The sequence below is a fragment of the Gekko japonicus genome, unplaced genomic scaffold (genome assembly GCF_001447785.1).
Source record: "Gekko japonicus isolate JY-2015 unplaced genomic scaffold, Gekko_japonicus_V1.1 scaffold146, whole genome shotgun sequence".
NCBI lineage: Eukaryota > Metazoa > Chordata > Lepidosauria > Squamata > Gekkonidae > Gekko > Gekko japonicus.
Window position 1 is genome coordinate 977765 of NW_015167533.1, and position 18935 is coordinate 996699.

The 18935-nt window shown below is 48.3% G+C and overlaps 1 protein-coding gene across 1 annotated transcript in view; it reads left to right on the top strand.

Moving 5' to 3' along the window:
• LOC107112316 (opioid-binding protein/cell adhesion molecule-like) overlaps positions 1-18935 on the top strand; it is a 443050-nt gene that overhangs the window by 303989 nt on the left and 120126 nt on the right. The window contains exon 2 of the mRNA XM_015413443.1: positions 11558-11790. Within this exon, the coding sequence (XP_015268929.1) occupies positions 11558-11790 (233 nt within the window). The remainder of the gene's footprint in view (positions 1-11557; positions 11791-18935) is intronic.

An 18935-nucleotide genomic window follows, 5' to 3' on the forward strand; every position in this document is an offset into this window, starting at 1 on the left:
GGGGGGAGGGACTTTCCGGGGCGAGGTGGGAGCGTTGCGATGTGCAAACGTAAATGGGAAGTGAAGTAGGCATGTCAGGGATGTCGAGGGCGACACTCTGGCTTTTGGGCAAAACTCTATGGTAGAATTTGCTTCAAATCATACAGTTTTGCCTAAAAACCAGTGTGTTGCCCCCCCACGTCCCCAGCACTTACGGTTTTCATAGGCACGCTGCAGTGATATCTGGGTTCCTGCCAGTAAGAGAGGTTGATGTAGGGGGGGAGTGTCTGCTGAAAGCAGGAGACCTCCTGCCCACACCGGGCAGTCTGCCAACTCTACCAGACAACCAAGGTCAGTTCACCTGGAGAAAATGGCCGCTTTGGAGGGTGGACTCTATGGCATTATGCCCTGCTGTCTCTCCCCTCCCAAGCCCCGCTCTCCCCAGGCTCCGCCCCCTAAATCTCCAGGTATTTCCCAACCCAGAACTGGCAGCCCTGCCAGTGAAACAGGGCTGCTACTTCCATGTGGTTAGGCTTGCCCTTTCCAGCCTTAAGACTAGCAAAATTTGCGGCAGGGGATGAACTTTCGTGAGTGACTCACGAAAGCACATCCCCTGCCACAAATTTTGTTAGCCTTTAGGGGGCAACTGAACTCTTGCTCTTTTTTACTGCTTGTTGTTGTTCAGTCGCACAGTCGAGTCTGACTCTTCGCGACCCTATGGACCAGATCACGCCAGGCCCTCCTGTCTTCCGCCGTCCTCTGAAGTTGGCTCAATTTCATGTTCGTTGCATCTATGACACTGTCTAACCATCTCATCCTTTGCCGTCCCCTTCTTCTTTGACCTTCAGTCTTTCCCAGCATCAGGGTCTTCTCCAGTGAGTGCTCCCTTCTCATTGGGTGGCCAAAGTATTTGAGCTTCAGTTTCATTATCTGGCCTTCCAGGGAACAGTCAGGGTTGATTTCTTTTAGGATTGACTGATTTGATCTTCTTGCAGTCCAAGGGACTCTCAAGAGTCTTCTCCAGCACCATAGTTCAAAAGAATCTATTATTCGGCGCTCAGCCTTCCTTATAGTCTGACTCTTGCAGCCATACATGACTACTGGGAATACCAGTAGTCTGCTACAGGCAGACTAACACAGCCGTCAATCATGATCCATTCCAGCTTGGGAAATTCCTGGAGATTTGCAGGTGGAGGGGTTGGCCTTGGGGATGAGACGGAGCTCTGTGGGAATACTGTGATACTACAGAGTCCACCATCCACAGCTGCTGCTTCCTCCAGGGGAACCAACCTCTGTAGTCTGGAGATCAGTTGTAATTCTGGGAGAACTCCTGGCCTGTTCTCCAGGCCAGTTTTTCAGCGGGGCATCTCTTGGTGCTCCAACGATGTGGACCGGATGGAAAACGTGGTTCTTACTCACATCAGTGCAAGGTGGTGCTGGTATGAGGAAGGTTCACCTCCTCCGCCGACCTAATGCAATGGAGATTTCAACAAGGGTTCCTAAGATTGGAACCCAAATGCTCTAACGCACCAGTTATGCTGCCATGGTACTGTATGAATGAACTCTACCGTTTGCACTTCTCTGGAGTTTTAGGATGATCAGTCTTGAAAAATGCCCCGGATTGTGAAGCTGAGCTGAACTCAAGCTACTTTTCAAGGGCTTTTTGCAGAATGTGTTGCCTGGTAATCTTGGCATGTCAGTTCCATCAAGCAAGTGCTTTGTCACACATCCATGCTAGCTTACATTGTGTTATTATCTCAGTCTGCCTTTGCTGGAATCCACAGGGACTTTAATATAGATGAGGTTTCTTCAGGAGCATAGAAAACATACAGAAGATGACAGTAGACACGGAATTCCACTGCCAGAAAACATCAGCTTTCAGGTTTCTAGCCCTTAGGAGTTGTAAAGATATACTTGAGAGTGGGTGGGCAATGCTTGCTGAAATCTTGGAAAGGCAGGGTGAGCAGGATAATTTTTTAATGGGGAGGAACTTCTGTGTCCTTGACTCTTGGTAGGGTTGGCAACCTCCAGGTGCAGCCTAGAGTTTTCCTGGAATTACAACTAATGCTCCCTCTAAGCTGTGGAGTCTTGTGAGCAAAACATCAACCTTCGTGAGCTGCTGGCATTAAAGCTGTGAGCGAGCAATTTGGTTACTGCATAAATTAGTTTGCTCTGGAGCCGTCCTTCCTGAGCTAAGATAAAAATGTATGAGCCAGAGGCTTAAAAACTGTGAGCTAGCTCACACTAACTCAGCTTAGAGGGAACACTGATTGCAACCGATTTCTAGACTACAGAGATCTGTTCCCCTAGAATAAATGGTCGTTTCAGAAGACAAACACTATGGCATCACATCTCTGCTGAGGTCTCCACCCTCCCCAGGCTCCACCCCCAAATCGCCAAGAATTTTCCAAGCTGGAATTGGCAACCCTATTGCCGAAGAAAACCTGACAAGCAGCACAAACCTATGCATGTTTGTTCAGAAGCAAGTCCTTCTTCATGCAAAGGAATATACTGTCAGAACCCACAGCTAGCAACGAAGCACACACATTCAGGAACAGTTATACTTTTATTGCAAAGCTATAGATGCAGTAACACAGGCACTGTTAAGAATGGTGGCAACCAATAGAGCCTAATAGGATATAGGGTATTCGTATGCACCCCCCCAGGGTATGAGCCAATTAGATACCCTCCCACGCACGGGACAAGTTAGGAAACCGTTAGGTGGCTAAAGCTGGGAACCAGGAGTCTCTCACGGTACATAGGAGACTTCCAGACAATACAACCTCCTCCTGCACATCTGTAGAGATAAGCATTTCAGCAAAGGCAGAACAGCAGGGATAGGAATGCAATAGCAATTAACAAGACACAGAATGAACTCCCCAACCTCCATGGCAGCATAGTTGACATATACTCCCATATAAACCCCATCTGCTCTGGCCTGGATAGCCCAGGCTAGCCCACTCTGATGAAATCTCAGAAGCTAAGCAGGGTTGGCCCTGGCTAGTATTTGGGTGGGAGACCACCAAGGAATACCAGGGTTGTGACGCAGAGGCAGGCAGTGGCAAACCGCCTCTGAACATCTCTCGCCTTGAAAACCCTGCAGGATCATCATGGGCCAGCTGTGAGGTGACAGCGCTTTGCACCACCATCAAATCCCATCTAGGATTGCAGCCTAGATGAAGCAGGATCTAAACTAAACTAAAAATCCTAGAATAAATTGCAAGAAGTAAGATATTGTGCAAATGATTGCATTATTATGGTGCTAATGTTGCTTAATGTCTGTGGGGCACCCAGTTCAGCTGTTCTTCAGTGTAGAATTTGGGTGGCTCCGGTGCAAAAGAATATAATTTGTTTTTGTTTAAAGGAAAGGTGGAGCACATGTAACGCATGCTATAAAGTGCTATACATGCATGTCAGTATCAAACGAGTGGATATTTCAGTGGAGGGGGAAAGAAAAGAAAACATTTGGTCCAGCACCCATCAGGATATACACATAAAAAACCCCTCCCCACCGCCACCACATCCCAGCATTCAGCCAGTGTGAAGAATCCTGATTGTCTCTCCAGACTCTGATCCTTGTACTTCATCTTTAATGAGGAGAGCAGCGAGTTCCTTGAAGGGCTTTATGCTCGATATTTATATGAACACAGACATGCAACTTGTCTGTTTTACATATTACTGCCCTGATTTTCCCAGTCCATGCAATGAATAATTTACGAAAAACGTGTGTAAGTATCTCTTTATTATTCATTATAATGAACTGAGACAGGAGTAATAGTCCACTAGACTGCAATCCCCCGAGGGCTCAACTTAACTAGGCTGTGCTTAGTTCTCCCACAGTTAATTTGAATAAAGGGAGGGGACCCAATGTTGGAACAGCGGGCTGTGTGCGGTGAGTCAAGATGAAGATGAATGGGGGGGAGAGGAAGGGGGGAACAGCCCAGGATTCTGCACAGTGGAATGGAGGAGAAACTTGGTGCTAGGAGAGGGGGATCCATGTATTTATGTGCTGCTTTTCATACCATAATTAAGGGATTCTTATTCGTGATAATTAAGGGATACAGGCTGCTGGCTCTCAGCATTAAAAATAAACCGAAAAAAGACGGGAGAAAAAGAGAGTGGGACAGAATCAGTTTTTCTGACAAGATCTGTGTTTATAAGCCAGGTGGGAGCCGTGGAGCGCTTCCCCTGTTGTAGTCCCCCCTTGGGAGAAGGGCGGTAGGGTTGCCGGATCCCGGTTGGGGATCAGGGCTCTTTTTGTAGAAAAAGCCCAGCAGGAACTCATTAGCATAATAGGCCACACCCAACAGCAGGAACTCATTAGCATATTGGGCCACACCCCTGACAGCACAGCTCATTAGCACATTAGGCCGCACCCCCATGTTACCAGAAGTGTGGTCATCCAGCCACACCCACCTTTTGCTTCCCTGAAGATTTGGTATGGTGCCTGGGGCAGACAGGGACCTCAGTGGGGTACAATGCCACAGAGTCCGCCCTGAGAAGCATCCATTTTCTTCAGAGGAACTGATCTCTTTAGTCTGAAGATAAGCTGGAATTTCAGGGGGTCTCCAGGTTCCACCTGGAGGCGGGCATCCCTAGCGGTCCAACTTGCTGGAGGCCCTTGGACCCCCAGCCCAGAATGTTCTTCCTTTCACTTTTGTAGTCTTCAAGGACCCTGGAGCAGGCCCGTAGCTAACATGGGGCCCACGGGGCCCGGCCCCCTAGTGTTTTTTCTGGGCCCCCTCTCTCCTGTGCTGCCCCCCAAATAAAAAAAAGGGAAAACTGTCAGAAAAGAGAAGTGATGGCAGACCAGTGTGGTTGCCTCTTTGGGGTGCACATTGGAAGCCTGCTGGGTTTCATCACCCTCAACTCTAGGAAGGAGCAGGCACGGTAGAGCAGAGTTTCATCACTATGCCGTTCAGGCCTGCCTCGGATCTCACAGGTGCAGGCAAGCCGCTTGCGTCCATGGAAACCTTGATGTCAGCCATTTTGGGAAGCGAGCACACCAGGATGTTGAATCATTGGGAAAGGTCGGTTGCTCTGCTGTGATGTCAGATTCCATGTGGGGCACAGCCAATCACAAGCCATTGTTTGAGGCTTTTCAGTCGGCACAATGGGCTCATTAATATGGAGATGAAACATGAAGGGGTTGAAATCAAGTGTGCGCAATTAGTGTCTCCAGAACTATTTGTGTCTGGATGGAAGATGGAAGGATGCAAAATGTCTAAATTTAATTTTTCAAACTAAGAATAGCTGAGTCTGGAAATCATAGCTTATGCAGTTAGGGCAAGTCAAGATATAGCGTACAGAATGGTTATTGCATTGTTATATCATACAGAGCATGTTCTGGTGTCTCACCCATTCACCTCAATGTACGGTGTACCTGTGGCTGCATTGCTGAGATCTTGAAGAATCCAACAAGCTGGAACAGTGCTTTTAATTCTACCTGCTACAGAGTGAATTTGGGCATTGCTCTTGTCACTTTGGCTTCTGCTGCTAAATTCTCTGATTCCTGTATGAGGTTGGGGCACTCAATACTAAGCAGGAACGCACAGGAACGGAGTTCCGGCTGGCTTCAGAGTTGGCCACGCCCAGTACAGCCAAAACCTCTGTGTGTGTGGCTACAGAGAGAAGGCCTAGAGAGTGACCCCCCCTGGCAACTCCAAGGCAGGTGGGCCCTGGAAGGATCAGGGAGCCATTAAAAGCCCTCCCTGTCCCTCCCCCAGCCTGTCCAAAGGCTGGCTTGCCCGGGCTACCCGCAGCTATGGGGTACCTGGGCAAGCCAAGGGAAGGCAGTTTAAACTGCCTTCCCTTCCCTTCAAAGGGGGGCTTGCCCAGGCTCCTCACAGCCACGGGACACCCAGGCAAGCCAACGGAAGGCATGGGTTGTGGCCTAACACGCTAATGAGCTGTGCGGTCATGGGTGTAGCCTAATATGCTAATGAGTTTCTGCTGTTGGGTGTGGCCTATTATGCTAATGAATTCCTACTGGGCTTTTTCTACAAAAAAAGCCCTGCTCAGCAGCCTTGCTGAAGCTTAAAGTGCTTGGAAATCCCCTGGAAAGCTACAGGAAATCTACAGGATGTAGATACCTGTAGATCAGTGCTTGGATGTAGATACTTGTAAACCTTCTGTGTTCTATTGTGAGTTCTGTGCTGGTAAAAAAAGGCAGGATATAAATGTAAGGGGGGGGAATAAATCAGGCTACTCTATCAGATGGAATTAAAATGGTGGATGTGTTCTGGAAACGTTTCAGTTCCTTTCCCTCCTCCTTCCTTGTCTGCCTCTCTTCCTTGCTGAGTATAACTACCTCTTGGAAATGTGGGTTGCATCCATACATCAACTGCTATTGTGCTGTTATGCTATGACTATCTATTGCAATTGGGTTCTTTTATCTGCACTGGAGAATCCAGGCGCAATTGCTTTCTGGAGTATGTGACCATAGTGTGATGCCCAACAATGTGAAGACACAGCCCTGATTCCTGAAGCTTTTAAGTCTGATGTGGTAGGAGAGAAGAGAGACCAAGACTAGACTATGGACAAATAGTGGTTGTCTGGGATTTCAAGGCATTTGTACTTCTGGCTCACATCTCTGCTTTTCTGTGTGGGCACATAACTGTTACCTTTGCAGTAGCCACTTCCAAGCAGTCCACCTCTCAGAGAGATGTTGTTGTCTTCAGGCCTCTCTGTCCATGTGATAATAGCCACTCACTTTTCCTGTATCCCCAGATTTGTAAATAAGGGTGAAAATATGTTGCCAGAGCTTATAGGATGATTGGAGTCTTCCAGAGATTACCATTAAGCATGATAACAAAAAGCTTAGATAGGACTGAATCTAGCCTGTAGATGTGTTATTGCTAGTTGTTTACTTAGATCAGGAGTGTCGAACTCATTTGTTATGAGGGCCGGATCTGACAAAAATGAGACCTTTTTGGGCCGGGCCACGGTGGTAGGCTTTTCATCTTGGCCCTTCCAGCTCCTAGTCTAGCACTTTAACCAATACATCAATGGTGTCTCCAGGATGATTTACTTATTGCCTGTGGCATGTAGGTTCCGAAAACTGGAGGTTGTATATGCATGGGTACTTCTCTGTGAGTTCATTGTCCACTGAAATCATGTCAGTAACCCTGAAAAAACCCCACTGCTATCAAATCTGCCTATCAGTGGATCCCATTTTTACTTCCCTCTTCTTCCAAGGGGCTCAGGGAAGCACACTTGATTCACCTTTCCTCCATTTTATCCTCACAACAGACTCATGAGGGAGGTTAGACTGAAAGAATGGCAGACTCAAGGTCTCCCAGTAGGCGTCAAGACTGGGAGAGGAGCTTAACCTAGGTCCTCTCAAGTCCTAGCATGACCTTCTTCCCACTACGCTGAGACCAACAGGATCGTTACAGTATTCCCTTTTGCCACATGGTTCGAACAGGAGTCATTTCGTAGAATAAGAGGTGCAGGAGCTCATTAACATAATTCATTAGCATAACTTATTTGCATATGCCACACCCCCTGACATCACCTGGTGGGCTGGCAGGGAAAGTTGGGTGCTAATTAAAAGTGAAGCTGGTAAGACCCAAAGGAATGGAAGTGGGTGAAAGTGGAGACTGTCTACAAGTACAGGGTCCCCTCTCCTCTCCTCTCCATCCTTCTCCTCCCCCCCCATGGTCTAAGGCAGGGGTGTCAAACATGTGGCCCGGGAACCTGATCAGACCCCCAGAGGGCTTCTATCAGGCCCACGGTGGGACTGGCTGTCTTCTGCTGCTTCTTCCAGTTCTGCTGCTGCTGCGTCATCATAGGTTTGCAGCTTACAGATACACACCTGAACAGCATACTCACAGGAAATGACCCCTGGGTTCGAGGATCATATCCCAACCCTTATGCAAGGGGACGAGCCAGCCCCTTCCCATAGCCCTTAGGCCAGATCATCTTCACCACAGCCTCAGCACAACAAAACAGAAGATTCCAGTAATAAATAACTGAAATGGTGGGCTGGCAGGGAAAGTTGGGTGCTAATTAAAAGTGAAGCTGGTAAGACCCAAAGGAATGGAAGTGGGTGAAAGTGGAGACTGTCTACAAGTACAGGGTCCCCTCTCCTCTCCTCTCCATCCTTCTCCTCCCCCCCCATGGTCTAAGGCAGGGGTGTCAAACATGTGGCCCGGGAACCTGATCAGACCCCCAGAGGGCTTCTATCAGGCCCACGGTGGGACTGGCTGTCTTCTGCTGCTTCTTCCAGTTCTGCTGCTGCTGCGTCATCATAGGTTTGCAGCTTACAGATACACACCTGAACAGCATACTCAGGATTGCAACAGCACAGACATCTTGATGCAATAATTCAGAGCAAGAGGTGTCAGTTATCAGACACTGTTAAATAAACAAAATATTGCAAGAGTGCTAATGTTTTAAGCATGTTTTTATTTTAAGTAAAAAAACCCTTTGTGTTAGGAGTGCTAATGAAGTCTTTTAAAAATATTTATTACAAGGATTAATATCACATCTATGGGCTAACAGCTAATAATCATCAGTTAAAAAACATAAAATCTATTGTCACACATAAACACACACATGAAGCGGTCTCATACTGAATAGGTGTATAGTAAACCTTGGGCAGCAAAGGAGCCATTACTGTGTGACAGCGTGTGTACATAGCAAACAGCTATTACCAGCCCTGACCTGGATGTTTTTTTCCCTCCTTCTTTTGGTTTAATTAAGGCAAGCTATAAAATGTCTAAATGAATAGGTACAATGTCCTGTGCAGATAGCTCCAGTGGGATTTATATGCTTACTCGGGAATGTATCTCCTCCTCCAGATATTACTCAAACACACAGAAATATACACATACACACACACAAAATGGATGAAACAGTGGATATTTTGAAAGGAAGAAGTAATGTCCTCAGGGCTATTTTTGGGCAGGAACGCACAGGAACGGAGTTCCGGCTGGCTCCCAAGTTGGCCACGCCCAGCAGGAACTCATTAGCATAATAGGCCACACCCAACAGCAGAAACTCATTAGGATTGGCTACATTAGGGATGTGTGGCCTAACATGCAAAGGAGTTCCTGCTACACAAAAGCCCTGGGTTTTGACCACAAACAAGGTCAACAGAATAAGAAGCAAAAGGTGGGTGTGGCTGGATAACCACACTTCTGGTAACATGGGGGTGCAGCCTAATGTGCTAATGAGCTGTGCTGTCAGGGGTGTGGCCTAATATGCTAATGAATTTCTGCTGTTGGGTGTGGCCAATTATGCTAATGAGTTCCTGCTGGGCTTTTTCTACAAAAAGAGCCCTGCCTGTAATTATTATTGTTGTTATTATTATAATTAACAACAATAACAAAAAAGTGCCATCAAGTTGCAACCAATTTATGGTGGTCTCAGGACAAGAGATGAGCAGGGGTGGTTTGCCACCGTTGTCCTCTGCACAGCAACCTGGTCTTCCATCCAAGTATTGACCATGGCTGCTTAACTTCCAAATTCTGATAAGCACGGGCTAGTCTGGGCTATTCAGTTGTATTGTAATGTCCTTTTCACTGATAAAACCAATGCAACTTGCAACAATTCCTCCAGAAAGAAAGGAATTAATAGCGATACTATGTGCTGCAGCAAGAATGGTAATAGATAAGTTTTGGGAAAATTCAAACTCACCTACAATCTCAAGTTGGTTTAATAAAGTGTTTGGGTTCTACTTGATGGAAAAAATTGACCTCTCAAGTAGCCCAAAAATGAAATTGGCTCATGTTTGTCAGATTTTGAGTCGATTTGGTTTCCAGCTTTAGCGTTTGCATCAGTTAGTGAAAGGTTATGACGACTTCCTGCTTTATTTAAGGATATGATAATTTAAATGTTTAAATTCAGAAAGTGTATTGTTGATATTGTAATTTTTGGAATATGTTATTTCAACTTTTCGGGTTCTTGTTACAGTATTGTTGTAAGCTGAATAAGCTAATGTTGTAATATATTTCTAATGAAATTGTTACTTTTCCAAAAAAATAAATAAAACCAATGAGCATACTGTCAATGGGGCAGCTAGTCATTTCCAGTTTTAGGTTAGCAGAGATGGCTTAACCCAGCTGAGGCACAGCTGATGGCAGTATGGCCTTGAGTTTGCTTTGTCTTTGGTTAGTCTGGCTGCACAGGGAACGCCTTCTTAACTATCAGAGTGATGTTGTCAGTTAAGGTAGTCTGGAGTTCCAAGCTCCTCAGAGCAGGGATGTGACCTTTCCATCATCTTGGCACACGTGGGAAGGGGGACTCAATGAGCTTTTTAAATATGTGCATGCAGGGGTCATTTTGTAGAAAAAGAGGTGCAGGAGCTCATTAGCATAACTCATTAGCATAGCTTATTTGCATATGCCACCCCCCTGACATCACCGGAAGTGTGTCAGAAGGCAACACCCACTGCTCAGGCTCCACCAGACGGTTTTGGATTGCTAGCTATTGGTGGGGGGGAGGAACGTGCAGATCTGTCCTCGCAGAGGAAGGAGAGCTTGTACCTGAATAAAACTTGGACTTAAAGGTGCCACTGGACTGTTTTGGACCGGGGGGAGGGCGGCGGCTCTGCAACTTACCTGGCTGCTTCTTGCTCTGACTGAAGGCTGCTGGGAGCAGGGGGTGGGGCTTGTTGCATGTGCCCGCCCCCTGGGCTTTTTACTGCCGGAGCTCTGCTCCTGTGCGCTCCTGCAGGAAATGACCCCTGTGTGCATGTGTTTCTGTGTGCATGCGTGCGCCTGGAAGCTGTGGTGACCTCTGGTGACTGACCCCTACTGGGGGCCTGGAGGATATTCAGAGAGGTGGCTAAATAGGGCCTGCCCCTGCCTCCCACCTCTGGTATTCCAAGGAGGTCTCCCATCCAAGTACTTGCCAGAGTTGACCCTGTTTAACTTCTGAGATCTGACGAGATCAGGCTTGCCTGGGCTATCCAGGTCAGGGCCAATGAGCAATAAGTTTTTTGATGTCTTATAGTGTGGGGAAGACAGAGGAAGCTCTTGACTGCCAGAGCCCCATTGCTCACGTGAAGCAGAAGGCTTGGGCTTAAAAACATGAGTTGTATCATTGCTGAGGGTCCTCCATGGATACCTATATGAGAGTAAAATGCCTCATGTGGTGGGTGGGCTCATTCGAAGCCATCTTTTCCAGGTTTGGAGTTTGATAACTACTTTTAAGTTAGCAGCCCTGACCTGGATTGCCCAGGCTAGCTTGATCTCATCAGATCTCGGAAGCTAAGCAGGGTCAGCCTTGGCTAGTATTTGGAAGGGTGACCTCCAAGGAACACCAGGGTCATAATGCAGAGGCAGGCAATGGCAAACCACCCCTGAAACATCTCTTGCCTAACCCTCCCCCCAAAGTCTAGCTCACCACCTAGTGGTGCATAATGGTAAAAGAGCTAGAACTTCTGTCTGCCGGACAATCTTAGGATCTCCTGGCTATACTACACACAATGCCATACGATAATTAATTAATTCTTAAGTTAGCCTGTTACCTGAAGGTCCAACTCAGGATACATTGATTTCTTCTGGAGGAAATTATCGCTAGAACCACAGCGGCACCACCTGCTCACTCTGTGCTCTTTCTCCTTTTTCAGATGTACCGTGGACAACAGGGTCACGCGAGTAGCTTGGCTGAACCGTAGCACTATCCTTTATGCTGGGAATGATAAGTGGTCAATAGATGACCGGGTGGTCATCGTCTCCAACACCAAAACCGAGTACAGCATTAAGATCTTTAATGTGGACATATATGACGAAGGCCCTTACACCTGCTCCGTACAAACCGACAATCATCCAAAGACATCGCGAGTCCATCTCATCGTTCAAGGTAAGGCGTTCCGGTGGTGGCTGAGGAAATTAGGATATTTCATGTTGAAGGGCTCCTGCCTTTGAATAGGTGCTCAGGGAGTTATGAATCCAACCACTTCCACTTAATGCCCTGTTGCGCAAGAGCTTGCGGTTAAAACTTGGGCCTCTGGGTATCATTTCACATACTCTGCTCTCAGGCCAGGCGTGATGTCCACAGCCATAGGTGGAAGGAACAAATGAGCCTGCACAACTTGTGCCTGCACAGTTTGATTGAAAGAGCTGGGCCGTGTCACTGGTGGCCCAATTCTAAGCATTTGCCTTGGCAGGTCCATACTTCAGCGATGTTTATGTATTTCAGTATAATGTCATGGTTTCTAATGTCATTCCTGCACGGCAGTTTGTAGAATCGGCCTTAAGCTGTTCTAATGGCACTAATAACATTTATTTGCCGGACCCGGGAATCTGAGGGCTGATGATTATGGCTGCATTTAAAGTGAGATCTCAGGCATTCAGTTATTTGCTCGTTCGCGCATTACCCACATCGCTAAGGTAAAAATGTAGCCCCTGCATGATCGGTGATACCTGGATGTGACTACACACAGGTGAAACTGGGGCAGTTTTACATGGAAACCCAGGGTAGTTGAAACACTCTGCCAAAGATTAAGCTGAGTCATATGGGTTGTATAGTATAAGGGTTTTGTTGCTGTTGTTTTCCTCCTTTACAAACTAATCTTTGATTTGGGAGCCTCCCAGTGGCAGCTGGGAACTTATCTGTACTCTGGAAGCTGTGGCTGTGTGCGTTTTACCGCAGTGTTTCCCAACCTGTGGGTCGGGAGTCGGGACCCAAAAGTGCATTGTGAAGCCTTTGAAAGTGGGTTGTGGCAAATGGGGGGGAAATCCAGTCTGTGACGGTGGTGTCTTTCCTGTCTACTACTGGGTTCCAAGTTCCAAAGGAACGGAGCGGTTTCTAAATATGTAAGGCAAAGCCTCGGTGGCACCTTAGTGGCCTTGACAGCGGAATTATCTTCTTTTGGGGGGAATGCAGTGCCCAAATAAAAAGAACTGTCAGGCACTGTAAGGGAAGAGACTCAAACAGAACACGGCTATCACATTTCTGGAGGAAAGAAGACAGATGGTGTAAGTATGTCAAAGTCATTGCAGCCATCAAGGGCTTCTGGCACAGAGCTTCAAGGGGATAATGCTGCAAGAGAGCTGCCTTCCCTTAACAGGAGTGATGGGGCAGACAAAGAGGGAGTTCCCGGGTCTCTTTTGATAGAAGCGTCTCGGAGCTTCCACATCAAGCGCCAAGCCGACGGGAGGAGGCATCCTGGAGCATGGCCCCTTTTGAGGGAGTTCAGTCGAAGGGAGTGTTTGATCCCATTGAGAAGGCTCGGGAATGGATTTTACTGTTGGGCCTGTGGAATGAGCTCCACCAGCATGCTCCGTCTTGTAGCCATTGCTACATGAACGCCTCCTGGTGCATGGGCTTTCTCACATGCTCCTAATAGCATGTCCCTTTGGGGGGGACCTTTAGACCTTTAAATTAATGCATACATGGGTCAAATGTGATCACGGGAAACTAAAAATCATTTTAAAAAAACAAATTGGAATTAAAAGGACAGCATAAAAGAAAAGCAAGTTCAAAACTAAGCAGTTGGTCCAACGGAATATCATGCCCAGCCAGAGTACACAATCTAGGCCTGTTTAAAGATACTGGGTAGGGGTAATTGCTGTGTGCCCACGATGGATTGCAATCTCACCCCCGCTGCCTCCCGGCCCCTGCTGCTACTCAGATGGGTGGTGAGGAGAAGATGTTGTTGAGGTCACTTCTGGATAAAACCTAGAAGTGATGTCACTAATGCTCTAGGATTCCACCTGTCTCTAGAGAGTTGGTGACGTCACTTCCAGATTTTAGGCAGATGTGACGATGGCATGTCAATATCTTCTTTCCTCGTGCTCCACTTGCCAAAGATCCCTGATGGTTCTAGGAAGGCTCCCAGCAACTGTAGGGGGAATAGAAGGTAGGAGGTAAACTATACTTTGCCTGTATGTCATGATACTAGGAGTTTTGGAAGATTATGGGGAGAAAGGTGGTCCCTGAGAGAGACTTGATCCATGCCTAGTTTGAAAGGATGCCCGACTGCTGGGTGACAGAGCCCTGTTCATATTGTTGGTTGTGTGGACTCGTTGGAGTTTGAATTTGGGCTAGAAAAATCCAATCTTTGGGGAGAGCTACCAGAGGCTGGCTAGGTGGCGAGTGGAGGACTTGATTAATTTAAAACTATAAAGAAAAAAGACTAGCTTGCACAGTTGTTGGGTTGGCATGATCAATGCGCTGCTTATCTGGGGTGGCTCTAGATGCCTGCTTTCATTTTGGGTGGTTAGTTTAACTTTCTAGAGAGGGGAGTGCAGAATTTGTAGAGTGGAGTTACCAGGCATCCAAAACAGGCTCTCGATAGTAAGTACTGTGAGGCTCTCCTGGTCTGGGTTGGCATTTTATTTCCCCTGTATATATGGCTGATTTTGTGCTCTTTTTAATGGCAAAGAATTTATTCTGAAAATGGGCGGTACCCTAGTGGATACCATGACCTGGATGGCTCTGGCTAGCAGGAGCTTGTCAGATCTTGGAAGCTGAGCAGGGTCGGCCCTGGGGGTTGGTATTTGGATGGGAGAGCATCAAGAATGTCCAGGACTGCTATGCAGAGGTAGACAATGGCGAACCTCCTCTGTTCATCTCTTGCCTCGAAAACCCCATGAGGGGTCACTGTGAGTCGGTGGTGACTCGACAGAACTTTCTACCATCACCCTATTGGCTGTTTTTCCCTTGTCTGGCATGTTAGGGGCACAGGACTACAAAGTGGAGAGGCTCCTAGCTGACTTCTCTCTCTCTGTGTTATGGTTGCTAACCTCTAGGTCAGTGACAGCGAACCTTTTAGAGACCGAGTGCCCAAACTGCGATCCAAAACCCCCTTATTTATCGCAAAGTGCCAACTCGGCGATTTAACCTGAATACTGAGGTTTTACTTTAGAAAAAACAACTCATACATTAATTTAAGATGATCCAAACAAAGTAAGGAAAGCAATCCCAAATGAGGGGCACATGACGAAGCCCCGCCCCCTGCTTCCGGCCACCCCGCTTCCGGCCCTCATTTAGCCAGGAGGAGGCAGGAGAAGAGGGAGGGTAAGTTGCTTCCTCCCTGCCTCTCCCCACCCCTGCCTGCCTGGGGCCAGGGAGGGCCTTTGCGGGGCTTCCTTGCACTCCCGCCGGTCTTGCAGGTCCACCGCCAGGCCCCTGATGTCAGGGGGTGTGGCATATGCTAATGAGTTATGCTAATGAGTTCCCCTAGCTCTTTTTCTACGAAATGACCCCTGCTTTCATTTATTTAAAATTATTTGGCAGAGAATTCAACACTTTAATGATGGTCTGGGCCTGACTGGGGCGATGGCACGCGTGCCCACAGAGAGGGCTCTGAGTGCCACCTCTGGCACCCGTGCCATAGGTTTGCCACCACTGCTCTAGGTGGTGGCTGGAGATCTCCTGGGATTACAATTGATCTCCAGCTGACAGAGATCAATTCGTCTGGAGATAGGGTTGCCAGGTCCTTTTCTTCTGCTGATGGGGGGTGGGAGGGAGCTTCCCGGGAGAGGGAAGGGGCAATGTCACAGCACACAATGTCCCCAGCGTGACGATGTCATGCAAAAGTGATGTCTTCACACCGGGGACGTTGCACAGCAATGCTCTGGTATTTTAGGCAGAAATCTATGGTTACCATAGAGTTTTGTCCAAAATACCAGAGTGTCACTATGTCACATCCCCGACATGATGACATCACTTCCGTGTGATGTCATCATGCTGGGGATGTTGCGTGTGGCCATGGCTGTTGGGGGCAGGGCTTCCCCCATTGGCCAGCTGGCTGGCGGCGGGCTGAAGCCCGTGACATCAGGGGATCCCCCACTCCCACCTGTGGGCTGGCAACCCTACCTGGAGAAAATGGCCACATTGGAAGGGGGACTTGATGGCATTATACCCTGCTGACATCCATTCCCTCCACAAGCCCCGCCCTTCTCAGGCTCCACCACCAAATCTCTAGGTATTTCACAACCCAGGGTGGGGGGGGGGGGCTCCTGGGCAACACAATGGAAAGATTGTAGCAGAACTTTGAATTTCCAGCAAGTGACAATTGGTGTGTGTGGGGGGGGGGAACCCAGAATTCTGCACCAAGGAAAGCTGAATTTGACAGGTTTGCATACATTTGCACCATTTTCTCACTCATTCGTATTAGAGTTTATACTCCTTTGTGTGATGTATCCAGGGGTCGTTTCGTAGAAAAAGAGCTAGGGGAACTCATTAGCATAACTCATTAGCATATGCCACACCCCCTGACATCACCGGAAGTGTGTCATAAGGCCACACCCCCCGCCCCCAACAGTCCCGGCCGTCACCGCCGGCCTTGCAGCTCCACTGTCGAGCCACATGAGGGGCCCGGCGGTGGACCTGCAAGGCCGGCGGGAGTGCAAGGAAGCCCCGCGAAGGCCCTCCCTGGCCCCAGGCAGGCAGGGGTGGGGAGAGGCAGGGAGGAAGCAACTTACCCTCCCTCTTCTCCTGCCTCCTCCTGGCTCAATGAGGGTCGGAAGTGGGGCGGCCGGAAGCAGGGGGCGGGGCTTCGTCATGTGCCCCGCCCCCCGTACCTCACCCGGGGGAACTGCGATCCCCTGCAATTCCCCCCAAAATGACCTCTGGATGTATCCTAGTTTCGGCAGTTGCAGGCAGGAGGGCTCACAAATCTCTCCCATTGATAAGTCTCCTTCCATCGTGCCGCGTGCCTCGTCTGCATTTCCGCCCCGTCCCTGAAGGAGCCCTTCCTTCTCTGTAGAGAGAAGCTGGAATCCGGTAACCTTTAGCTTTCCTATGGCTTCCTAGTGGGTGGCCGCTGAGTATATTATTGGTGCTTTCTGATGGTTCAAGCTGTATAAATAATTAGCAGCAGGGGAACCGAGGGTTCACCCCCCCCCCTTCTTCTTTCCTCGCAAATAAATGATTCATAGAGAAAAAAAATATGCCCGAAGCTGATGGATAAATTATTCACGAGGAATAATGTGACCTGTTCAGCCCATAAGGAGTTCTTGTCTCTCTCCCCACCCTCAACCCTCACTCCCTCCTCCTGGTCTAAACAGATTTAGGCCCCGTCCCCTCCCACCCACTTCAATTAGAAAGTAACTCCAGAGGCTGGCTTCTTAGCAACGGCGATCGGCTTTTGTCCAGTTCTATAGATTAATTTTTCAGAGTTAGTGTTAGTTCAGGTTAGATAAAGATAATGAAAGTTTCCTAATCCTCTTAAAGAAGATTTATCGGGCTGAGCAGAAAGCTCTCACAATAGAATAAGGCATGTTTAAAACCAGGGTCTAACCTCTTCTTTAATTTCAAACAGCTGATGGATATTGATTTTGCAATGAATAAATCGGGGGGGGGGAGGAGAGATGCTGTGCTCCAACTCCCTTTTAGGAATAAGGTATTAAAATAATTTGTCCTCGCTTTTATCTACACTCCTTGTTAGAATGGGTAGTCTCTCCAGGTCTTTTTTTTTTTGCAAGTAATCAGCTGTCATTACTGGAGACAAAATATTCCACCCATAACTTCCATTTGTCTGTTTAATAGTGTGTACATCTAGCAGAAGGTGTTTGCTAGCTATGGGAGTCTGTGTGTGTGTTGCACCTGTTGCAGTACACAGAGACACGATGAATAAACACACACACACACACATACACAGAGAAAGAGAGAGAACAGGGTGTGCATTAGAAGTGATTAAATCATTCATATGCTCCCAAGGTAGCAGTGTAGCAGAAATCATTTCCTTTTTTTAAAGAAGGTACGCCCACGACAGTAACTCATACAGGTACATGGAAGGCAGGTTCCTATGAAGTTAGGTTATTAAAAGTAACTGGTGTGTTACCCCTAGAGAACCAGTTTGGTGTAGTGGTTAGGAGCGTGGACTCTAATCTGGGAGGACCGGGTTTGATTCCCCACTCCTCCACATGCAGCTGCTGGTGTGGCCTTGGGTCAGTTACAAGTTCTTTCAGAGCTGTTCTCTCACGAGCAGTTATTGAAAGAGCTCTCTCAGCCCCACCCACCTCACAGGGTGTATGAAGAGAAAGGAGATCTAAGCCGCTATAAGACACCTTCGGTTAGTGAAGGGCAGGGTATAAATCCAGTCTCCTCCTTCTGATAGGCTTGCCAGGTCTTCCTTGGCCACCGGCAGGGAATGGAAGTTAAAGGTTGTCATATCCAGGTTGGGAACCTCCTGGAGATTTGGGGATTGAACCTGGGGAGGTCAGGGACCTCAGTGGGATACAATGCCATAGAGTCTACCCTCCAAAGTATCCACTTTCTCCAGGGGGACTGATCTCTGTAGTGTTAAGAGGAGCATAGGCGTAATCTTCGTGGGGGCGGCGGGGCGTGAGCCCCCGCCGAAATTTTCAGGAAGGTACTCAGCCTCCCCCGGGAGCCACCCTTGCTCCTAGCAAAGCAATGCCTCTGGTCGAGCCCCAGCCCCCCCCGGGAAATTGGAAAGTCTACACCCTTGAAGAGGAGCTGTCATTCCAGGGGATCCCCAGGTCCCACCTGGAGGCTGGCATCCCTAGGGGTGAACAGTGGAAGTGTGTGTGTGAGCCATCCAAAAATTGTGGCTAGCGTCTGGTTTGTGGAGGGAACTGCCAGCAATTCAGGCCCAAATGTATGTACCAAATTTCCATGAGGTTCAGGACTTGCTGTGAACATTGTCATGGGGGAAGGGGATATATCTAATTACATGGCCTGTTTCTCCTGCCGCTTAGGACAGGGGAAGAAGAAATGCATCCCTGTTGCTGAGGCGACCAGGCTAGGCTTGCCAGTCCCCTGTAGGGTTGCCAAGTGAATTTTACTCACCGGCGGGGGAACCTCGCCGCGCTCCGGGAGCCGTCCCTCGTTGTGCTGGAAGTGACGCGCGACGTCGATCATGTTGAGGGCGTGGCCCCGATCGTCAGAGGGAAAACCATAGAGTTTTCCCTCCGACGATTGGGGCCACGCCCCCAACGTGATCGACGTGGTTCCCCCCGTATGCTACCCACCGAAAGTCACACAGTGCAGGCCTGCATCCAGATGTGCACTTGCATTGCACCACCTTACTT